The sequence below is a fragment of the Capsicum annuum genome, chromosome 2 (assembly GCF_002878395.1).
Source record: "Capsicum annuum cultivar UCD-10X-F1 chromosome 2, UCD10Xv1.1, whole genome shotgun sequence".
Lineage (NCBI taxonomy): Eukaryota > Viridiplantae > Streptophyta > Magnoliopsida > Solanales > Solanaceae > Capsicum > Capsicum annuum.
The window spans coordinates 138,451,001-138,476,274 of record NC_061112.1 but is presented as its reverse complement, the minus strand read 5'-3'; the positions used below and the strand labels follow the sequence as shown (position 1 = coordinate 138,476,274).

At 37.2% G+C, this 25,274-nt stretch overlaps 1 protein-coding gene across 2 annotated transcripts; it reads left to right on the top strand.

Annotated features, from left to right (window-relative positions):
- Positions 1–492: 492 nt before the first annotated feature.
- On the top strand, positions 493–25,219 carry LOC107859863 (alpha-mannosidase). 2 transcript variants are annotated; one of them, XM_016705002.2, is made up of 29 exons: positions 493–879; positions 970–1,053; positions 1,204–1,292; positions 1,374–1,548; positions 1,808–1,927; positions 2,002–2,085; positions 2,183–2,254; positions 2,383–2,496; positions 2,991–3,091; positions 3,176–3,269; positions 8,030–8,197; positions 8,311–8,397; positions 8,699–8,764; positions 8,837–8,893; positions 15,276–15,495; positions 15,644–15,777; positions 20,835–20,894; positions 20,995–21,054; positions 21,237–21,308; positions 21,422–21,469; positions 21,544–21,663; positions 22,689–22,754; positions 23,487–23,599; positions 23,696–23,780; positions 23,991–24,101; positions 24,233–24,328; positions 24,412–24,459; positions 24,713–24,781; positions 24,868–25,219. In XM_016705002.2, exons 1-29 carry the CDS (start codon positions 661–663, stop codon positions 25,054–25,056), a joined length of 3,021 nt encoding a protein of 1,006 aa, XP_016560488.1. In that variant the 5' UTR covers positions 493–660; the 3' UTR covers positions 25,057–25,219. The 2 variants fall into 2 exon arrangements, with proteins under 2 accessions (XP_016560488.1, XP_047263137.1); XM_047407181.1 differs by lacking the exons at positions 493–879; positions 970–1,053 and having other exon boundaries at positions 1,236–1,254.
- Positions 25,220–25,274: the final 55 nt, after the last annotated feature.

The following is a 25,274-nucleotide window of genomic DNA, read 5'->3' as shown; positions in this document are numbered from 1 at the left end:
CACAGTGAAAGTAAATTAATGTATTTGTATTAATTTTAGTTTATTGACTTATCTTTTAAATTTTTATACTTATATCAAAACTAAAGGTGCTTGATAAATTTGAGCCTCCAATAAGGCATATGTGCTACTGGCCTATCCATAAAACTTACACGCACCCGATGTATACATCAAGTCAATACATGCATACCATGTGTTTAAATTTAGAATTCATGCTACTTAACCAAGATTAATTAACATGTATTTTACTTGATTTAATTGCTTAATTGTGATAAAGAACATTAATTTGGTATATACACACCGATCACTGTTTATAAGTCACTATTTAGAATAAAATAAAAATATATATGTTATTTTCCTCACGAATATTAAATTAAAAGAAATTAAATATTATGCAATTAACTATAATCTAATATCGGAAGAAAGGTAAATATTCTACCAAATATGGTGCAATTAATTATAATATAGTATTGGAGGAAAATTCAATTTTCTCCCAAATATAATTCAATTACGTATAATCTAGTATAGGAAGAATAGTAAATATTCTAGGATTAATGTAAATCTTAAAGCGCAAGAAAAATAATAAATTTTAATAATTCAATCTCTATATAAAAGTGAACTGGTTTATCAGAGTTCTAATAGAAAACATATTTGGATTTGAAAATGGGAACTTTTGTTAAACCAGCTTTAGTTTTTCTGTTCATTTTCTATACTGTTTGTGGTTATGAGGCAATTGGTGTAAATGGTTATCCAAAGTACAATACTGGGAGTGGTATTGTTGAAGGCAAACTGAATGTTCATTTGGTTCCTCATTCACATGATGATGTTGGCTGGTTAAAGACCATTGATCAGTACTATGTTGGATCAAATAATAGCATTCAGGTCATGTATACATGATACATTTTATTTTTAAATTGGAAATTATGTCTGTTTATGTGTTAGCTGCTAACAAAAATGATTGATGCATTGCAGGGTGCCTGTGTTGAAAATGTGTTGGACTCAGTTGTTATGTCGTTACGTCGTGACAGGAATAGGAAATTTGTCTTTGCTGAAATGGTAACACTGTTTTTCTTATTCATTTGATTGATATCAGACTGTTTTCTTAATTTTGTGTGCATGAACAACTTATTTGGTATCGAGCCGTAATTGTTGTAAGCAATAAAAGATGCACAATTTACTAGGCATGTTTCTGTTGACCTTCTGTAGGCATTTTTTCATCGATGGTGGATAAGGCAAAGCCCAGAAATTCAAGAAGTGGTGAGAAATCTTGTAGCTTCTGGTCAGCTGGAATTCGTGTATGTTAGCTTACTTGCAAGGGACTTTTAACTTATTTTTCTTCTTGGTAATTTTTGATGAAAAAGCGAATTCTGTAACAGAAATGGTGGTTGGTGTATGCACGATGAAGCGACTTGCCATTACATAGATATGATTGATCAGACAACACTAGGCCATCAACTGATAAAGAATGAATTCAATATCACTCCTCGTGCAGGATGGCAGATCGATCCATTTGGGCACTCCGCTGTGCAAGCTTATCTTCTTGGGGCGGAGGTATTTAAGCTTCTCTGTATTGCTGAGCGTGTTCATATGTTGTAGTGTAGAGTTTAATTTCTACGTACTGACAATATTTGCACAGTTAAATCACTTATTAAGTTAATTGATTGTAAATCTGTATTATAATCATCAACTGGTTACTTGATAAAAATGGCAACTAAACTGCTGTCACATCCCGTTTGAAGATCATCATCCTGTTTAGTTTCTAACTCTAAATATTGATCCTTCTTTTGTTTCTCCCTTATAACTTCCACAGGTAGGATTTGATTCTGTTCATTTTGCACGCATTGATTATCAAGACAGAGCAAAACGCAAAGTGGATAAAGCTCTTGAGGTCATATGGCGTGGTTCGAGAACATTTGGTTCTTCCTCCCAGGTAGATGGAGCATTCTTAGCTTTGTTAATTTATTTAATGTCATTGCTCACTTGTGGTTAACACCATTTTTGCAGATATTTACCAATGTATTTCCTGTACATTATAGTCCACCAAATGGTTTCCATTTCGAAGTGAATGATGATTTTGTTCCAGTCCAGGTTCTGTCAGAAAGCAAAAATAAGTCTCTCTATGGTTTATTTTAGTATATATATCAAGGGAGAACTAATTTCTTACAGTTTGGGATATGAACTGCAGGATGATCCTCTTATCTTTGATGTCAATGTTGACAAACGTGTTATTGACTTCATCGATGCTTCAATCATCCAAGTACACCCTGATTACAGTCCCTTTCAGCTATTCATAACCATTATTATTCATAGAACTATAATTAGTGGCAAGGAAATAGATCCACATGTACATGCAATCATCGAAAAGCTGGATGTTGTGATGTGTAGGCAAATGTGACACGTACGAATCACATCATGTGGACCATGGGAGACGACTTCCAATACCAATATGCTGAATCTTGGTTCAAGGAAATGGATAAATTAATTCACTACGTCAACAAGGTAAATACTTCAGGCTCTACAGAAAACTTATCCTTGACAAAAGTCTTGAACATGTTTCTTCAACTCCATGAGTGGTTGCTTCAATATGTCTTCTCCTAAGTTATATTTCTAAAGGATATAACGGCTTTATTCAAAAGAGAAATCTTAATCCAAACAAGATTCTTAGCCTGTTTCAATATTGTCCAATATATTTATCAGCTAGCTCGAAGACTTGATGAGGGAATCCTTGTGGAGAACCTAAATAGCTCTATATGGATCAGTTAACTTCACTGCAGTTGCAGTGAATTTATACATCTTTCCTATGAAGCCCATTTTTTTGAGTTGAACGTCATGTAAGCAAATTACTAGAATGTTATAGTTATGTGATATTTAGATTTCTAATTCTGTCTCCCGGGAAACCAGATATGAGTTTCTCTACTTATAATGGTAGCTGATGTTTTTACAGATCAAATATTTGCGAGATCCTAGACTCACTTGCTTTCATTTTTTGACAGGATGGTCGAGTGAATGCATTGTACTCTACGCCATCACTTTATGTCGATGCAAAACATGCAGCCAATGAGTCCTGGCCTCTAAAAACTGATGATTATTTTCCGTGTGTACTTGCTTGATATTCTCTACCTTCTGGTTTATATTGAATATTTTATTGAGTTCATCTAACATCTCTATCTAATTTCAGATATGCAGATGATGAAAATGCTTATTGGACCGGTTTCTTTACCAGTAGACCAGCTTTTAAGAGATATGTTCGTGTGCTAAGTGGATATTATCTGGTGAGCCCGATTAGCTTCTTTCTTCTGGTTCCATGATTCCATATTATAATGTCAATGTCAAAAGGAACCTGAATGTAGTAAAGAAATTGTGAAACTACGATCTCCAAGTTTTTTTTAGCAATAAGCTGTGAATTATTCTCATACCAAGCAAAATTTGTACAAAGCAAGGAGCATCAAGAGCACTAAACTGTGTGCACCTCGACCTCAAAGGAACCAACAGAAAACCGAATAAACTGTTAGCTAGTTACATTGATCCTTTGTATCAAAACGTGACAGTGTCTTGCTTTCCTCGACCCTTGGATAAGTCCCATTCTCTCCTTCAGTTCCCTCTTGATTCGAGTGATAGTAAACTCGGTATTTACATTTATCTTCCTGAATTGTTTCCAATTCCTGGCTTGCCAAGTATAGTAGATCATAGCCCCATACATTGCAGCCACCATTTCCTTCTTCAACTGTCTCCAACACCTTCTTTTAATCCAAGAAAGTGTTTGGTATACTGTACCTCTGGGAATTACAACTCCAAACCGTTGCGACAATTTGGTTTTCACTTCATTCATCCAGTTGCAGTCCATGAACAGGTGCTTTTGAGTCTCAGCTTCCTCCTCACATAAGCAGCAAACCTCATCTTACACCTACAAGTTCAATTTCTGTATTCTCTCCTTGGTGAGTAGTCTTTCCTGATAAGCAAGCCACAACATCATCCTTTGCCTTGGTAGCATGATAGAGCTCCATATCAAATCTGATTTAGGCCACTTGTTTAGCATCCCCAGCATGGCATTGTAACTACAGGACATGGAATATTTCCCGTTGGATGTTAACATATAAGTTCCCCTTTGGTACCACTGTTTCATTTCCTCTTTAACTTCATTTAGTTTTCTCTAATACCAACTACTATCTTGGAGAGCTTTGTGTCGCCAAATGTCAGCTGATCCTTTCATATACACTTCATGGATCCATTTTACCAATAATACATCTTGCTTGCTAGCCAACTGCCATATTAACTTTCCTACTGCAGCAATATTCCACTTTTGACAGCCTTTGATATTTAAACCACCGTATTTTTCTGGTGCACACACCTTGTCCCAAGCCACCAATACCACTTTCCTGTGCGCCTCACTAGTTCCCCATAAGAAATCTCTACATTTTCTGTCTATTTCCTTCAGCACACTCTGTGGTAGTATGAACATAGTGCACCAAAAGTTGTAAAGTGAAAAGAACACTGCATTAATGATCTGCAACCTCCCAGCATAAGATAGTTGTCTTGTGTACCCTACTGAAATTCTTTTAGTGATTTTTTCTACTAGCTAAAAACAATCTACCTTATTCCATATCTTTGAAGAAATCGGGAGGCCTAAATATCCGATAGGCAGGCTTCCTAAAGAGAACACTGTACTTCTCAAAATGCTTTCTTTTGTTGGGTCATCCATACCAGCTAAAAAAATATTAGACTTCTGTAGATTTGCTTCTAAACCAGTCACATGGCTGAAGTGTTTCAAAGCCTCCATTACCCGATTGATAGACCTTATATCACCTTTATAGAACACCATTAGATCATTTGCAAAAATGAGATGTGTGACCTTATTAGCTTGACACATATAGTGAAACTGGAAATCCTCCACCTCGCATATCTTCCTTAAAGTTCTAGTGAGGTATTCCATAATAAGAACAAATAAAAGGGGTGACATGGGGTCCCCTTTTACCCTTAAAGTATCCATAACCCACTCCATTAAGCTTTATAGTAAAACTAGTTGTTGTAACACATGTCATGACCAGCTGTACAAATGAGGGTGGAAATCCATATTCCGTTAAAGCTTCCTCAATAAATTCCCAGCTAACCATATCATATGCCTTCTTTAAATCAATTTTCATTAAGCATCTTGGTGTTGTTTTCCTCTTATAGTGCCTTAAGAGGTCGTGACATATCAACACATTTGAATCAAGGATCTTCCCTCTACAAAAGCTGCTTGATTATTAGCCACAATCACTACAATAGCTTTCCTTAGTCTTCCACATATCATTTTTGAGATGCACTTGTAAATGACATTGCAACAAACAATTGACCTGAATTGGCTTGCTAAAATAGGAGCTTCAACCTTTGGTATTAAGGAAATTATTGTTGCATTGAGTTGGTTGAGTAATTTTCCATTCCCCATGAAATCTAGTACTGCTTGTGTCATATTTGGCCCTACTATACTCCAGGGTGCTCGGAAAAAACCACTCCCATACCCATCCAGACCTGGACTCTTGTTTATGTCTATACTGAACATAGCATCCTTAACCTCTTTGTGTGTGTATGCCTGGACCAGTGCCAATTGCACCTCAGTAGTTAGAACAGTACCTTGTCTTAGTATTCCAGCATTTGCTACTTTCCTTCTTTGTTCCTTCTCTCCAAGCAAGTGTTTATAGTAGTCAACAAAGACCTCTGCAATAGCCTGTTGGTCAGTCTGAAGTCCTCCATATTTGTCCTGCTCCTGAATAATAGCATGTTGTAGTCTCTTGTGTTTAATCACAGCATGAAAAAACCTTGTGTTGTCATCACCGAGCTGCAACCAATTGATCTTACTTCTTTGTTGTAGGAAACATTCAGCCAAATATGATGATTTTCTAAATTTTTGATGCAATCTCTTTTCCTGTTTCTGCAGGTCACTATCTTGTGGATGCATGTGTAATTCAGCTTGAGCCCCTGCTAGGGCGATCCTATCCTCATCAGCCTCAATAATAATGTTCCTAAAATGCTGACTATTTAGCACTCTCAGTTGTTTTTTCATCGCCTTCAATCTTTTGACGATTCTGAACATTTGATACCCTTCCACCTTGTAATTCCATCCCTCACGCACTATATTCATAAATTGTGGATGACTGGTCCATACATTACAAAACTTAAAAGCTGGCCTTTCCTTCCTCGGCTCATTTGTTAAGGAAATTCTTATCGGGCAATGGTCACTCAGCCCCTTAGGCATGAAGTTAGCACTGTAAGCTGGCATATTGACAATCCATTCATCATTTATAAAAATCCAATCTATCTTTGAGAAAATCCTCACATCGCCTTTATTGTTCCATGTGTAATTCCACTAGTTCGCACTCCTCCACACAAGCCTGAAAATCAACTATCTCTGTCATACTCACTGGATTACCCCCAATCCTATCATCGGCATGTACGACTGAGTTGAAGTCACCCATTACTATCCAAGCAAGATTATTTCCTATCTTCACAGTTTCTAAATAAGTCCATAACCCTTTCCTTTCCTCTCTTGTGTTGAATGCATAAACTACTGTCACCAAGTACTCTATATGTAGTTTATGATTTTTAACTCTACAAGTGATAGCTTGTGCAAACTGGTCATCATCTGCACCTGGAAATAATCAGCTCTCCATAAAATCCACACCCTCCCATTATAGTGATCAATATGGTTGGTACAGTACTCCCAACCTCCAAATATACTACCTGCTACTTTGGCTATATTATTAGCCTTAATTTTAGTCTCGACAAGACCTACAAACCAACATTCTCTTTATTACAAAGGAGTTTGATCTCTTTTTGCTTGTTAGGGGCATTTAAACCCCTAACATTCCAGCACAACAAGTTATCCATTCGCCTTGGGGGTTTTCATCCCACCCCCATTCTTTTCTGCTTCATTAACGTGTTTATCTGCTGACTCTGCAAGCACTTTAAACGTATTTGTTTGCATTACCACAGTTGGTTGTTGAACCTGTGACCTCTGTCTAAATGGACTTCCTGATTTTGAGCCTCGTTGGAGCCAGCCTACAGTCTTCTCACTTGCCAATAGTTCACCTGCAGTACCACTTGGTCCTTCCCCTGCGTCTGCTCTACTAGTTAGTGTAGGTTCCTTCACCTGTCTATCCCCGTTCTTTAGCTTCTCCTCTATTTCCATCTGTTTCCCTACTACCTTGGTTCTTTTTTGTTGTTGTGCCTCTCGTTTCCTCTGTTTTTCTGGATTATTTGGGGGATTTTTCTTCCTACATACACCTTCATCATGCCCATACTGTTTGCAGAAGTTACACAATGTAGGTTTCCAGTCATACTGGACTTTCTGCTCCATCAGTTCACCTCTTTCATTCCTAAAGAACACCTTCTCCGGCAGGTTTCCCCTCATCTCTACTTCAATTAGCAGCCTTGCAAAACTCAAACCTATCTTCTTCTCCGTGTTAATGTCCACCATTAATGGCTTCCCAATCAAACTCCCAATTTTACTCAAACCTTTAGGGCTCCAGTACTTGAACTCCAACCCAGGTAATTTCACCCAAATAGGCACTGTATACAGTTCTTCTCGAGTGAACTCCATTTCTGAGGACCACACTGTAACGATCTGAGGCTTAATTTTTTATTGACCTCGTGCTTGTGCTGATACCATATTGGATTGTGCAACTAATCTCATCTTAAAGCTTAAACTGTTAAAGACAGTATACTTTTTAAGTGGTTTACTGTATTATGTCTCAACATTTACTATGGCTGTACCTCAATGTACAGGGTAATTGGTGAATTGTTATTAATCTTGCTAACGTTGGAGTCTCTGTGGTTGTTACTTCACTTAATCTAGGATGAGGTCATGCAAAATGACGTTACAACTGATTTGAACCAAAGTAGGCTGTTGCACAAGAACGTAGATATCTATAGTGAAATTACATATATTTCATCAAATATTAAAATTTGAATCCATATTTGCAAAAGTATAATGGGTTCAATAGTGAGAATATATGTTGAAGACATCAAATTTAACCCTTGGATTTTCCTTTGACAGGCTGCTCGCCAGCTTGAATTCTTAACTGGGAGGAAATCAAATGGCTTCAACACGTTTAGCTTGGGAGATGCTCTGGGAGTTATGCAACACCATGATGCTGTGACTGGTACTGCTAAACAACATACAACTGATGACTATGCAAAACGCTTGGCTATTGGAGCTTCTGAAGTGTGCTCCTATTCTTCATTTGAACTTGATCTCTTCTGCCTGAACTTTAAGTTTCACGCTTTTGCTTAGGGTGATCTTATTTTTATAGTTCTTTTTGTATGCCTGATTTTCAGTCAGAAGCTGTGGTGAATTCTGCTTTATCATGCCTGGTTAATTCCAAATCAAGTCCTTGTTCTACCACTTCATCATTATTCAATCAGGTAAGTTTTTGGTTACTTGGATCTCCCTTCAGTTCTACAAGCTTAAAAATAAAAGCTTAGAAACTAATTGATGATAAGACCATTAAAATTAGAAACATTTACATGTAGATAAAAGTTACTATTGGAGTTGCGAAAGTTTCTGTTCCTGTAGTTTTTTCTTTCCGAATGATATGTCGATATCTTGGACCTTAGTATACCTGATGAAATGAGGTTTAGGGGAAGTAAGAAATTAGGCGAGAAGTCTTAAATAACTACAGGTTATTTGACATGTCCTTTTCGGTTTATTTCATGTGGTGAACAGTGTCAACTGCTCAATATAAGTTATTGTCCACCAACTGAAGAAGATATCACCGAGGGGAAGAATTTGGTAAATTTGCCTTCTATTCGTTAACCTGCTTTGCTGGCAAAAATGTTTTTACACCTATACTCCCACTTTCAGGTTGTTGTGGCATACAATCCTCTCGGATGGAATCGAACTGATGTCATTAAGATTCCGGTAAATGAATAATCCTTTCTATTTATTTTTTCCTTTGCTCATTTTGTGATTAGTAGGACCTGAACATAGGTAGTTGTATATGAATTTGGCTTCTTTTTTAATACAATTGCTGGTTGGAAACTGAATGTTGTGTTTATTCTCAATATATCTCTGACTGGTGACTGCTGTATGATGACCCTATTATCCAATCATCCTTTATAAGGTTCGTTATTCCATATATTTGTTTGGAAATGGAATTATCCTAAAACCACTTCAAGTAATCAAATTTTCCTACATTTTAGCTTTGTATCAGTATTCAGTATGTTTACTAGAACTTCCAAATCATTGTAGCTGCTGAATAACCAGTTGAAACTCATTAAACGTTCTCATTAGTGAAGGAAGAATTACATATTGAGAAGTTATTTTGTGGGATGACTGTGTAATAAGATATAATGCATGTCCATGATGATTTTGATCAACCATAAATTATAGAATGGGTATGTCAATGTAATTGTACAAGATAGAAGTAAGCTTCTTGTTTATTCAACAATGGAGGAAGTACAGATGTACAGAGTTTGATAGTAGTAGAAGAAGAGAGGAAGAAAGAGAACTGAGAGAGAAAGAAGTTGAGAGATGAGAGAATCAGTTTGTATTGTATTATTAGTCATTGTGTACATTGTCTATATATAGACTACATTGTGAGCTGTCCAACTAACTAAACTAGCCATTAGGATTCTCACTAACTAACTCTGAAAACAGTTATAACTGTAATCAGGAAACAAGACTTCTCAGTTTTTCCTTTTTAGTTCTTCACTTTCTCTATATATTCAACACTCCCCCTCAAGCTAGGAAGGTGAGAAAATGTCACAGATTCCTAACTTGGTATTGAGATGGACTTGTTGAGCTCTTGTTAGTCCTTTAGTTAGCATGTCCGCAGGTTGGTCTGTAGTTGCAATGTAGTGAGTTCTGATTATTCTTTCAACAATCTTTTCCCTTATGAAAAAATAGTCAATATCAATATGTTTAGTCCTCTCATGATATATTGGATTAGCTGCTATTTGTAATCCACAGGTAGCAATACTTCACTCCCAATCTCCTTCATCAAGCCTAGTATCCATATCAGTTCAACTGTTACTGCTGCAAGGCTTCTGAACTCTGCCTCAGCTGAGCTCTTGGATACAGTTGTTTGTTTCTTTGATTTCCAGGACACTACTGATTTCCCAATCTTCACAAAGTAACCAGTCATAGACCTCTTAGTTTGAGGGAAGGATGCCCAATCTGCATCACAATAGGCACTTACTCTATTATCTGAGTCACTAGACAGCAACACACCCTGACCTGGTTGACCTTTAACATACTTCACCACTCTGAGTGTAGCTTCCATGTGGGACTTCTTAGGATCTTGGAGGAATTGGCTTAGAGTTTGAACACAAAAAACTATATCTGGTCTTGTCATAGTTAAGTACAATAGCTTGCCAATCAACTTTTGATAAGTTGCTTGATTTGCTGGTGGATCATCAGCAGTCTGGTTTTGCTTGACATGCTCATCAAACTGTCTAGATGTCAGCTTAGTGTTGTAGTCCATAGGAGTAGCTGCAGGCTTAGCTGCTGTCAATCCTAGTTCAGATAGTAACTCCAATGCATATTTTCTCTGATGCATCAATATTCCTTTATCAGACCTTGCAAACTCTGTTCCAAGGAAATATCTTAGTTCACCTAGATCCTTCATCTTGAAATTGTGATGCAACATTATCTTGGTTTCTTCTATTAGCTTTAGACTGTCTCCAGTGATCAGCATGTCATCAACATACACTAGCACAAGAGTGATTCCTTCTGTTGTCTTTTTGATATATAAGGATAGATCGTATTTTCTTTGAACAAACTGAGACCTTACTAAAACCTCTAATAGCTTAGTGTTCCATTGCCTTGGTGCTTGTTTAAGACCATATAGGGATTTGAGTAGTCTACACGTATGCTCCCCCTCTGAGGTAGATCTATGTATACTTCATCATCTACATCACCATTTAGGAATGTATTGTAGACATCCATTTGTTGTATACACCAGTGTTTTGTAGCTGCAGCAATAAGCACAGTTCTCACTGTCTTCATCTTTACAACAGGTGAGAAAGTTTCTTTGTAATCAATCCCTTCTCTTGTCCATATCCCTTTGCTACCAGTCTAGCTTTAAACCTCTCAGCTTCTCCTGAAGCCTTGTATTTTACTTTACATATCCACCTGCAGCCAATAGGTTTCTTTCCTCTAGGCAAGGGAACAATTTCCCAAGTGTGATTGAAATTCAAGGCATCTATTTCATTCTTCATAGCTTCCACCCATCTTGGATCTTTGCAGGCCTCAGAGTAACTTGTAGGTTCAATCATACATGATGTTTTAAGCACATAGTTCTTGTAGGACTGTGATAGCTTGTCACCTGCAGCCAATAGCTTTCTTTCCTCTAGGCAAGAGAACAATTTCCCAAGTGTGATTGGAATTCAAGGCATCTATTTCATTCTTCATAGCTTCCACCCATCTTGGATCTTTGCAGGCCTTAGAGTAACTTGTAGGTTCAGTCACACATGATGTTTTAAGCACATAGTTCTTGTAGGACTGTGACAGCTTGTCATATGACACATGATTAGCAAGAGCATGAGGTACTTTCTTTGTGTTTTTGGAAACAAAATCATTAATCCATGCTGGTGATTTTCTTTCTCTAGTGGACTTCCTTTGATACTGAGATGCATAAGGTTGAGCTGCAGCTTTTTTTATAGTAGAAACACCTTGCAATTGCTGGTTCTGCTGAACAACTTCTTGACCTCTACTTGATCTCCTTTGATACACCTTGGTTATGGGCTGTCTTGTAGTAGTCACACTTGGTTGCAGCTGCTCTTGCTGATTGACTGAGTTGGGAGCCCCTTGAGATGAGATATTTGTAGGAATCTACAGTGGTGTCACATCATCACTTGTTACTGATCTTCCAGAGGAAATATATAGTGTGGTGATTGAGGCTGCTTCTTAAGCTCCTTAAAAGGAAACATCTCTTCCCTGAATAATACATCTCTACACAAAAAAAAATGTTAGCAGACATATCATATACTATATATCCCTTTTGAGTGCTAGAATACCCCATCATAACACCTGACTTTGCTTTAGTCATGAGCTTATCATTTTCATTCAGTACTTTAGCATAGCAAAGACACCCCATTACTCTTAGATGATCACACTTTGATTGTGTGCCATATAGCATCTTATAAGGATTCATAAAGTGAATGACTGAACTAGGCAGTCTATTTATGATATATACTGCAGTTAGGAAACAATAGCCCCAAAACCTTATAGGAATTTCATCTTGAAATCTCACAGCTCTTGTTACCTCAAGTATGTGCCTGTGTTTCCTCTCAGCAACACCATTTTGTTGAGGGGAATATGGACATGTAGTCTGATGTACTATGCTATGGTCTTGAAACAGTTTCTTAAATTTAAGTTGACAAACTCAATACCATTATCAGTCCTTATTACTTTGATAGTCCTCAAACTGAGTTTTGACATACACAAGGAAATATTGTATTTAAATGCAGACATCAGTCTTAAGCTTTAACAGAAATATCCAAGTAAATCTTGAGAAATTATCAACCACAGTTAAAAAATATTTGTTTCTATTCATACTTGGTACTTTGTAAGGTCCCCACACATCCATGTGCACAAGATCAAAACAACATGTACTTTGACTACTAGTAGATAGAAAAAGTAACCTAGTTTGTTTAGCACTAGGACAAATTCTACATTGTTTTAGTCTATCTTCTATCACTTGAACTTCCTGAGATATAACTCTCTTCAGCACATTTGTTGATGCATATCCCAACCTTTGATGCCACAAGTCTACTTCAGCCTGAATTCTTTCTACAGCTGGTTTACTAGATACTTTAGTTGCTACTGCAACCTCTTTCCTTGCCTGATCTCCAAGCACATATAGTCCGCCATCAAGATTACCAATCCCCCTTACCTTTCCAGTACAAAGATCCTGGAAAACACAGAAATGAGGAAAAAAATTCACAGAGCAATTCCACTCCTAGTCACTTGTGACACTGATAGAAAACTACATGTAAATTGTGGGATGTGATAGACATCTTTGATGTTGTTTTCTTCTGACAAACAACTAGTTCCCACATGAGTGACCATTGTAGTGTCACCATTTGGTAGATATACCTTCTTTGGTTTGTCTAACTCTGTAACACTCTTGTTAAGTAACAGGTTTAGGTCCCCAACCATATGGTTAGTAGCACCAGTGTCTATGAGCCATTTATGAGTATCAAAAGAAGCTAAATAAGAAGAAATACCTGCACTTATTACATTTGCAGAATCACAAGGTGTGTTCTAAAGTTGCTTTTGTTGATCATTTGCAAGATTTGCTCATACTGTTCCTTAGTGAATGCTGCATTTCCCATCTGACTGAGTAGCTCTAGCTGACCGTCAGATACTAGAGCCTGGCCTGCATCTTTAGTAGCCCATTTCTGCACAGATTTAGAATTAGAATACTGACCTGCACACTGATCATAACCATGCTGATCCATTGACTCCTCATGAAGGCCTGCAGACACATTGTAAGCTGTGTTGCTTCCTTCATGTTTGAACTTCTTCTTGGCCTTGTAATCCTGAGGATAGCCAACTATCTTCCAGCAGTTTTCCTTAGTATGTCCCTTCAGTTTTCAGAAATCACACTGCAAATTAAAGTTTTTCTTGAACTTCTGACTGTTATTTCCACCTGGACCATTTCTTGCATACATGGCTATCTTAAGATTCTTGGCAGTAATTGTAGGGCTCATTCCCAAGATTCCTGTCTGACTTGCAACAGATTTGTGACTCTCATCATTTATGATCATTGCATAAGCCTGGTTCACATTTGGGAGAGAGGTCATAAGCAAGATTTGACTCCTTGCTTGTTAATAAGTCTCATTCAGACCCATAAGAAACTAAAATAGTTTCAGTTTCTGCAAGTGCAGTACATACTCTTTGGACTTCTCACATTCACACCCTGGTGCAGGCACAAGAGCCTCAAATTCCTCCTACAAATCCTTAAGTTTTGAGAAGTACACAGACACTGAGGCAGTTCCTTGAGACAATGTGGCTATTTCTTTGTGCAGGTTGAAGGTTCTTGCCCCATCAACTTTGTTAAATCTTTCTAATAACTCATTCCAAACTACACTGGCCACAGACGCATACATGATGCCACCAAGTAAACCTTTAGAAACTGCATTCATGATCCAAGATAACACAATTGCATTGACTCTTTCCCAGTGGTTACTCAACTCATTTGAGAACTTATCCTTAGAACATGTTCCATCAACCATGCCTAGATTATTCCTTCCTAGTAAAGCTATACGCATGGACCTAAACCAGATTGAGAAGTTCTCAACTCCTGTCAACTGAAAAGATATGATTTGAATGCCACTTACATCAGAGGGACTGAGAAAGAGAGGATGATTGTAATCCAATGAACTGGGAGTGGCTCTGCTTGTTTCAGCAACATTCACAGGAGCAGTTTGATTATCCATTGTAGTATCTCTGTAATTTTTGATTGTAGAGTTCTTGATCTTGAATCAATAGAGTAGAATCGACCTTTCTCTACTAGTATTCTAGTGAGTAATGACTTTGATACCATGTAATTGTACAAGATAGCCATAAGCTTCTTGTTTATTCAACAATGGAGGAAGTACAAATGTACAGAGTTTGATAGTAGTAGAAGAAGAGAGGAAGAAAGAGAACTAAGAGAGAAAGAAGTTGAGAGATGAGAGAATCAGTTTGTATTGTATTATTAGTCATTGTGTACATTGTCCATATATAAACTACATTGTGAGCTGTCCAACTAACTAAACTAGCCGTTAGGATTCTCTGTAACTAACTCTGAAAACAGTTATAACTGTAATCAGGAAACAAGACTTCTCTGCTTTTCCTTTTTAGTTTTTCACTTTCTCTATATCTTCAACAGTCAAGAATGAGTTGGAAATAAAAACAATGATTCTTTGTCTGTCAATTAGAATGACTTGGAAATCAAAACAATGATGGTTTGTTAAGTTAGACCCGTGGAACTAGTCTCGGTCCATAATGGCCATCATAACTTTCGAAGAAATATGACCTGGATTAAGTGAGGGGACTATTTAAGCACTCAAAAACCACAATGAAAGTAAAAAGGAAGAAAGCTGCAGCATTATTTGAATTCTGGTGCAAGGACACCCAGCAATAAATAATGTTGTCCATAACACCGGCTAATTTCATTTTATATTTCAGTCTTAGACAATTGAGACAAATTATGGAACTGATCTATTTTCCTAATCCTTTTTTCTTTCTCTTGAGCTTTTTTGAAATGGCTTATTCGCTGTTGATGGGTATCTAATCATATTTTCTTTAACAGGTCAATAATGCTAATCTTATTGTAAAAGATTCCATGGGAAATCTGGTTGAGGCACAATTTATAGAGTTGGACAATATTACCAGAAAATTGAGAAAGTTTTATGTTGAGGCGTATCTAGGAATATCGCCCAAAAGTGCTCCCAAATACTGGCTCTACTTTCAAGCGTCTGTGTCACCTCTTGGCTGGAATACTTATTTTATTTCTAAAGCATCGCAGAAGGGTAATACTATATGTTACTTCTCTATGCCTTTTTCATCACTAGTATGCTCATGGATGACTCAAAAATCCGAAGGCATTGCCTGTTTTCAAAAAGTAAAATGATAGAACTCCATCCTTCATCTTGTTCAATGTCTGCTGGAACTATTCAGGGAGCTCTGCTAGCTATGTTGCTAAGATGGACATTCCACTGAAGGAGACTGTTGAAATTGGATCAGGGAACTTAAAGGCGTCCTTTTCCTCAAAGACCGGTCAACTTAAACGTCTATACAATTCTAAAACCGGGGTAAGCTCTTAGTTATGATAGAATCTCAATATGGAAGCATATTAAATGCATTATGTGTTACAATCTTACTGAGGGAAACATATAGCAGTCTTTACCATTTTTGTTCTTGCTGAGTTAAGACTTGTAAAAACATACTAGTTATTTACCTAGAGTGGTCTAACAATTACTGTCAAAAGGATATACTCTATTACATGCTATCTAATGCATTATATTCTTTTTTCTTCACAAAAGTATCTGCCTGCTAGCTCTCTCGGATCATCCATCCCATTTCTGTGCAGGGAATAGCTGTGGCAGACATGCTTGATGATTGTAATTGTACACAAAATGATTCATATTATCCCGTATTTTATCTGATTGATCTTTGTTTTTCTTTTGTATGTTGAGGGACGTTTTATTCTCCTAACTAACAAAAGACTATTATTAGGTTGTGTTGGAAGTTGCTTTAAAAATGCAACCGTTTTTTCTGTTTTCTCCGGCAGTTTTTTTTAAGTACAATCCTAATTAAATTAGGAGTCCTATCTTTGGTAGGAAATTAATTAGTTATTTTAATTTTAGTAGAAGTAGGTTGTTTCTTTGTCCTATTTTTAGTTGTAATAGCAACTATTTAAGTTGTTAATTGATGATCAATAACAAACGACTTTTACAAGAAAAAATAACTGTTTTGCGTATCCTCTTCTTTAAAGTTCCATCTCTGTTTCTATGGCCAGTTTTTCAATTGAATTCCTGCGCTGTTTCCCTTTAACGGTTTTAAACCAACAATTGGTATCAAAGCTTTAATCTTAAGGGACCTGTGAGTGTTTGCATCAATCTGATCCAGTGGATACCATGAACGGAGAAGCAAATTTTTCCTCAATGGCACCACCAACTTTCAATGGAGAAAGTTATCAAATCTGGGCAGTTAGAATGCGAATATATCTGTAAGCTTTGGATCTCTGGGAAGCTGTTGAAGCTGAATATGAGATAGCTCCCTGACAATCCCGGTGGCGCAAATTAAAACTCACAAGGAGAAGAATACTAGGAAATCAAAGGCAATGGCATGCTTATTTACTGCAGTTTCATCTAACATCTGCAGTTTCATCTAACATCCTTACCCGTATCATGTCTCTGCAATCAGCGAAAGAGGTATGGGATTATCTCAAGACTGAGTATGAAGGAGATGATAGGATTCGAGGGATGCAAGTGTTGAATCTAGTACGTGAGTTTGAGTTGCAAAGGATGAAAGAAAGTGAAACCGTAAAGGAGTACTCTGACAGACTTCTTAATTTAGCAAATCGAATTAGATTGTTGGGTTCCACTTTCAATGATTCAAGGATCGTTGAAAAAATCCTAGTAACGGCACTTGAAAGATTTGAGCCTACCATAACAACCTTAGAAAATACTAAGGACTTGTCTAAGATCACACTTGCAGAGCTCTTAAGTGCTTTTCAAGCGCAAGAGCAACGGCGTGTTATGAGACAGGGAGGAGTTGTCGAAGGTGCCTTACCAGCCAAGCATCACGATGATGGACGTTCTAAGAAGAAGAAGAATAAGAAGTACCAACCAACTGATAGAGAAGGTTCAGCGCAAAGCAACAAAAACAAAACAGGTGGTTTCAAAAGAAACTACCCTCCTTGTAAGCATTGCGGCAAGCTCAGGCATGCACCTTTCAAGTATTGGAAGAGGCCTGATGCTAAGTGCACTAAGTGCAATCAACTTGGGCATGAAGCGACCATCTGCAAGAACAAAACGCAGCAGCAAGATGCAGAGGCTTGAGTTGTTAATGAGCAGGAAGAAGATCAACTCTTTGTCACATCATGTTTTACAAGTAGTGTCTCAAGCGGGTCATGGTTGATCGATAGCGGATGCACAAATCATATGACTTGTGATAAAGATCTTTTTAAAGATTTGAGGCCTACTCAAGTTACAAAAGTTAGAATTGGCCATGGTGGTTATATTCCAGCAAAAGGAATGGGAACCATTACAATTGAAACACAATCGGGCAATAAAACAATTTTCGATGTTCTTTATGTACCTGATTTGGACCAGAACTTGTTAAGTGTTGGTCAGTTATTAGAAAAAGGTTTCAAATTGTATTTTGAAATTGCTTGATCAAGGAAGAATCTAGACAAGACCTATTTAAAGTCAAAATGAGAGGCAGAAGTTTCTCATTAAATCCATTAGAAGAAGAGCAGATGGTGTATTCAACAAAAGAAAACATTGTTGAGTTATGGCATAGGAGACTTGGGCACTATCATTATCAAGGGCTTGTCAAAATGCAGAAATTGAATATGGTAGAGAACTTACCCGATTTGGATGTTAACGCTACTGAATGTCATGCCTGCCAATTCGGTAAGCAACACAGAAAGCCTTTTCCAGAATCAACTTGGAGAGCTTCACAAAAGCTGCAACTAATTCACACTGATGTAGCTGGACCTCAAAGAACTCCATCACTAAAAGGTAGCATCTATTACGTTCTCTTCATTGATGATTTTACAAGAATGTGCTGGATTTTTTTCTTGAAATTCAAGTCAGAAATTACTGGTGTATTCTGGAAATTCAAGAAACTGGTGGAAAATCTAAGTGGTTGTACGATTCAAGCTTTGAGGTCTGATAATGGAAAGGAATATACCTCAATGGAGTTTGATTCATTCTGTGAGGAGGCCGGCATTGTGCATCAACTTACAACTCCATACACACCAGAACAAAATGGTGAGTGAAAGAAAAAATAGATGGGTAATGGAGATGGCCAGGTGCATGTTACATGAGATGGAGTTGCCTAAAAAATTCTGGGCAGAGGCAGTAAATACTGCAGTCTTTGTGCAAAATCGACTTTCAACGAAGGCTTTGGAAGATAAAACACCATTTGAAGCTTGGTATGGATTTAAACCTTTACTAAGTTTTCTTAAAGTGTTTGGTTGTGTGTGTTTTGTTCACATTCCTCAGGTTAAACGCGACAAACTTGACAAGAAGGTGATTCCCGACATCTTTATAGGCTACAGTAATGTTTCCAAAGCATATAAGGTCTATCAACCTCAAATGGAGAAAATTGTTGTACTTAGAGATGTTCACTTTATTGAAGACCAATATTGGAATTGGGAGAAGCCCGAAAATATCCAACAGTCATCACTCATTTAGATCCAAAAAATATAGTAGATGAACCTCCTGTTAGGGGCATGAGGTTGATCACTGATAGCTATCAGAGATGCAATACCGCAATTTGTGAGCCCGCAAGTTATGAGGAAGCAGAAGGTGATGAAAAATGGGTGGCTGCAATGAAGGAGGAGATGATGATGATCGAGAAAAATCAAACGTGGGAGCTTGTTGAGAAACCTTCTGACAGAAAGATAATTGATGTTAAATGGGTCTATAGAACAAAGTTGAATGCAGATAGTTTTATCAACAAACAAAAAGCGAGGCTTGTGGTGAAGGGCTACACTCAGATCTTCGGAGTGGACTACTCTGAAACTTTCGCACCAGTTGCTCGCCTTGACACAATCAGATTGCTACTAGCCATTGCAGCGGAAAAGAATTGAAAACTTTATCAACTAGATGTTAAGTCGGCCTTTCTCAATGGTCTTCTCCAGGAGGAGATTTATGTTGAGCAACCAGATGGTTTTGTTGTCAACGGACAAGAAAATAAGGTTTATTTGCTAAAGAAAGCTCTCTATGGTTTAAGGCAAGCACCAAGAGCCTAGTGTAGCAGGATAGATGATCATCTGTTAGGCTTGGGTTTCGAAAAAAGCTTATCGGAATCCACTCTTTATGTAAACCACAAAGATAATGATATTCTTATTGTGTCTCCTTATGTTGATGATCTTGGAAATAATTTAAATTTGATTGACGAGTTTAAAGAAGAAATGATGCAAGTTTTTGAAATGACAAATCTTGGTCTTATGTCCTATTTTCTTGGGATGGAGATCAAGCAAAGCAAAAGTGAAGTGTTCATTTGCCAAAAGAAATACACAAAGGAAATTCTGAAGAAATTTCAAATGGAGGATTGCAAGCCGATGAGCACACCAATGAATCAAAAAGAGAAATTTTGTAAAGAAAATGGAGCCGATAAAGTTGATGAAGGGTATTACAGAAGCTTGATCGGATGCTTAACATATCTCACTACGACAAGGCCGGATATTCTATTTGTTGTGAGTCACTTATCCCGTTTTATGCATTGTGCAAGTGAGACGCATTTAAGAGCAGCAAAAAAATATTAAGATATATCAAAGGGATGGTTGACTATGGTGTAAAGTTTGAGAAGTCTCAAAGCTTCAAGTTGCTTGGTTTCTCGGATAGTGATTGGGCTGGATCCGTTGATGATATGAGAAGTACTTCTGGACATTGTTTCAGCCTAGGTTCAGGAACTTTTCATGGTCATCTAAGAAACAGGAAGTTGTTGCACAATCTACTGCAGAGGCTGAATTTATAGCAGCAACGACAACAGTAAACCAAGCCCTATGGCTTAGAAAGATCATGTGTGATTTACATATGGAACAGAATGACGGTACTGAGATTCTAGTCGACAACCAAGCCGCTATTGCGATCTCAAACAATTCGGTGTTTCATAGGAAGACCAAACATTTCAACATCAAGCTCTATTTCTTGAGAGAAGTGCAACAAAAGGGAGACGTGACTCTAATCTACTGCAAGTTTGAAAACCAGCTAGCAGACCTGTTCACTAACCCACTTCCAGTCAGCAAGTTTGAGCTTCTCAGGCAAAGAATTGGTGTTTGCATTTCATAAAGCAAGGAGGAGTGTTGGAGGTTGCTTTAAGAATGCAACTGTTTTTTCTGTTTTCTCCGGCAGTTTTTTGTAAGTACAATCCTAGTTAAATTAGGAGTCCTATCTTTGGTAGGAAACTAATTAGTTATTTTAATTTTGGTAGAAGTAGGTTGTTCTTTGTCCTATTTTTAGTTGTAATAGCAACTATTTAAGTTGTTAATTGATGATCAATAACAAACTACTTTTACAAGAAAAAATAACTGCTTTGCGTATTCTCTTCTTTAAACTCCCATCTCTGTTCTGCGGCCATTTTTTCAATTGAATTCCTGCGTTGTTTCCCTTTAACGGTTTTAAATGAACAGGTTGATGTACCTGTACAACAAAGCTATCTTTGGTATCGCTCAAGTTCGAACTTCGGTCAGGTACTTGCTGATGTTCTTGTTGGTATAATTCAATGTTAGAGCGCATTAATGAAGTGGACACAGTAAGTTTGGATGTTAATTATTGTACTATCCATTGCAGAATTCTGGTGCCTACATTTTCAGACCCGATGGATCATCCCCCGTCATAGTTGCGAGATCAGTGAGTAGCCTTTTCTTCCTTTGGTTCCTGTTATTTAACAACTAAAAATGATTAGAGCAGTTGTTTCTATGTCTCTTAATAAATCAATCACTAGTTCTTATTAACTGAAGTTTTGATTAGCATCTCTCACACACTATCTAGTTTTCTTCATAGAAGAAACTAAATTTCCTCTTTGCTAGCAGGTCCCAATAAAGGTAATACGTGGACCCCTGGTCGATGAAATTCACCAGCTATTCAACTCATGGATATCTCAGGTGTGGTGCATGGTTCCTTGATTACCAGTAATAACATTTGGATCTTTTCCTATTTATTGTGTTATAAAATATATGTGTTGGGTTCTACATGTCTTGGTATGCCAATGTTTCAGGTAATTAGGATTTACAAAGACAAGGAACACGTTGAACTCGAATTCACTGTAAGTCAACTCTGCGCAGTATGATTTCTCATTGAAGGATAGTCTATAAGTTTGACGTACCTCTTCAATTGAAGATTGGTTCCATACCGATAGAAGACAGCGTTGGAAAAGAGGTCATTACCAAAATGACAGCGAATATGGCCACTGATAAAGTGTTCTACACTGACTCCAATGGGAGGGACTTTCTTAAAAGAGTAAGTTTGACATTTCATTTCTCTTTGAAGTACAAATACCCCCAGAAAACCTAAGGAGTCAGTAAAATACTCTTTTCATGTGTTTTCCATTAATATAGTCTCTTTTTTCCGCGGGCACACTTATTGTCAGTATACTATTTCTCCCTTTATAGCTCCCATTTACTGTCTTTACATTTCGGCTTTCATTACATTATTCTTGAGCTACATGTCGACCTTTGCCAAGGTTTCTTGGGAATTATATATTTAAAGACTTTGTACTTTGATGATGACACTTCCATAGACAAAGTTACTTCAGCATATGCTAGACTTACTATAAAATAATACTCTTAACAAAATTATAAAATCCTCATATCTTCCTATTCATGCAAGGGCTCCATTTACTAGTAAATAAAACCATACCATGGTCATTGCTTAAAGAAGGATGTCCATAATGAAATTCCGCATCATCAGTTCTCACAGTTTTTTTACGTAATTTATCTGTAATCGAGAACTGATGGCTAAAGGTGGTGGAACTTCTACAAAATATTTTAAAGGATGTACTGAATAGAGGCAACACTAACAGGATTTTTATTTAAGGTCGGTTTCAACCATTTTCCAAGTATCAAGATACCATGTTATTCTAAAAGTAAGCAGTATTTCCGTTTCTTTCATGTATCAGACCTCGAATGCATGCATTTGGGAGAGCTATGATCAATATCCACATTATTTCATTGCAGAATATATCTACATCTTGAAGCAAATGTTGCGGAGTTGTATTCCCATCTATTCGCTCTGAAACAGATGTTGGCTATCAAGCTGACCAACTTTTCTGTCTGTTCTATTGGACTCGATATATACTTGTTGCATGGATAACAATGTTCTTATAAACATTTTTATGTTGGCAAATTTATGAACTAGGAAAACGGTCATCAGGATCTCAATCCTACTTCTTTAAGCTTAATACTGGCTTCATCTTTTATTCACTTGATTCCAAATTTTCTGTTTGAGTTAAAGTTAATTTGAGTGATAATTTGTTTGTTCATCAGGTTAGAGATCACAGAGCTGATTGGGACCTCAACGTTACACAACATGTTGCAGGGAACTACTATCCAGTTACTTTCTCAACACAGAGTTTCTTGAATTGAAATTGCAATTTTGTGATCAAGCTCACTGAAGTCTTACATGAAATTTCGTTGACTATCAATTCCAATGGATTTAGTTAACTCAATTTTGTAACTAACCTTAGGTTGAGATTGGAAATTATCCATTGTGCTCGAGTCACAGTAAAAGAGCATCCCGGTGAACTAAAGCTCCCCCAATACGCGGGTCTGGGGAAGGGCCGGACCACAAAGGTCTATTGTAAAGCAGCCTTACCTTGCATTTCTGCTAGAGATTGTTTCCACGGCATGAACCCGTGACCTCCTGGTCCCTTAGAGGCAACTTTAACAGTTACTTTAAGGCTTCCCTTTGAGTATCTGTTTGAAATAATTTGTTGCCTCTATCCTTGTTCTTTTGGTCGAAAAATTGAATAATCATCATCTTCATCCAGAAAGTCTAACCAGAATGTGCTTAAATAATGTTGGAGTTGACAAATGTTCCTTTTACTGTGAAAACAAGGCCTAGATTTGCTCTCAATCAGTTTATTTTTTTTGTATATAATTTGTTGTGTCATTTAAACAATTGCATGTTACTTCAGAATCCAATACATCAAGCTTCTTTCAGTTGTCCATATGATGCGTAGTTTAGATTTGTTCATAATAATTTGTACATTAAGCTGGTGGCATATCTTTTGGACTACTGTGAGTTTTTTCCTCAGAAGTTGTTTAATTATTTTCATTTTACAGGTGAATCTTGGAATGTACATAACAGATAACAAATCAGAATTGTCTGTTTTAGTGGATCGTGCAACAGGTGGAGCCAGCATTAAAGATGGAGAAATAGAACTCATGCTGCATAGGTTCAATAGCATCTCGAGTTTTATATTTTAATTTGTTATGAAGATTTAATATAATTGTTGGCCTTGCAAAAGGTAATGGCTTTTACGTTTAACCAGGCGCTTGGTCGCTGATGATGGTAGAGGAGTGGGTGAAGACCTTGAAGAGACTGTCTGTGTGGGGTCTACTTGTGATGGACTCACGGTACGTTTAATATGGAATTCCATAGCAGTCATAGGCCTCTGCAATGAAAGTTGCTGAACATGCAATACTATTCTAAACCATTAAATCTCTAAACTAACGGCTGACTTAAATGTACCTAAGCTGCTAAATACGGAAAGTATCCTTCAGAAATATTGCAATCTCTGACTTGATCGCTTCTTGAATTGCTCTGTTCTCATATCGCTTGGCCAGGTTCGAGGGAACTACTATATGGGAATTCATAAAAATGGTGATGGTTCACGTTGGCGCAGAACAACTGGCCAAGAAATTTATTCACCACTTGTTTTAGCTTTTGGACATGAGGTAATTTCAACATATTAGAAAAAGGACCAGGACCAAATTCGGCAGGCCCTCCACACCCTATGATATTCCTTTATTTTAAATGATCAATATTACTGCTTGATATCGGGAAATTGTACTACTTGACCTTGCAGAATCAGAAAGAATGGAAAGCTTCGCATACAACCAAAGGGACCATCATGAATCCCAATTATAGTTTACCTCCTAATGTTGCACTGATTACTCTCCAGGTTATCTATAGATCATGCAGTGATTAGAGGGATCCCTTTCCTTTGATAAATTAATGAAGTCATTTCTGTTCTCTCTCTTCCAGGAGTCGGATAACAGAGGTGTACTTATCCGTTTGGCTCATCTATACGAGGTAAAAATAAAATAAAAGCTGTTATTGAATAGATATGAGAATATAAATTGTGGATGAACTGGAAGTTCACCAAGAGACAGCGACTTACTACAGAAAAATCTTTGACTTCTTATATTTACTTGAATTCTGAAACAGAAAATGTCAAATTAAGAGTGCGACCCATCACATCATTATAGGTTGGACCTACGTTTGCACCTTGTTAACTGATATCACTACTAATCCTTGTGGTTTTATGTGTTGTGGATGTGGATAGGCTGGTGAAGATGCTGATTATTCGACGAAAACTAAAGTCCAGCTGAAGGAGATGTTTGCTGGAAAAAGGGTATGTTTGTTCCACTTTGTTCATCTTGTAGAGACTTAGCACATAATAAACATTTCTAATAGTACACTTTTTTGTGTTGTATTCAGATAAAGGCAATTAAGGAAACAAGCTTATCGGCAAATCAAGGCAAGAATGAGATGAAGAAGATGACTTGGAATGTAGAACATGACAGCTGCAGTGAGGCTACACCAATAAGAGGGGGTCCAGTAAACATGTCTAATCTTATAGTCGAGCTTGGTCCCATGGAGATACGGACTTTCCTTGTTAAATTTTGAGTACAGCATCTCTTACTTTCTACCCAATAAGTTAAAAAGAACTGGTACCTGATTAACAGTTCTTTTTACTCAATTTCTTAATAAATGTGATGTATGGCAAAGAAAGTAAATGCATTATGTATATTCTGTAAAATAATTGGAGGATAATGTTTCTTTTTCACAATCTTGGACCTTCATTTTGCCAAAACGGGTATTGTAAGTGGCAGAGTGACCACGAT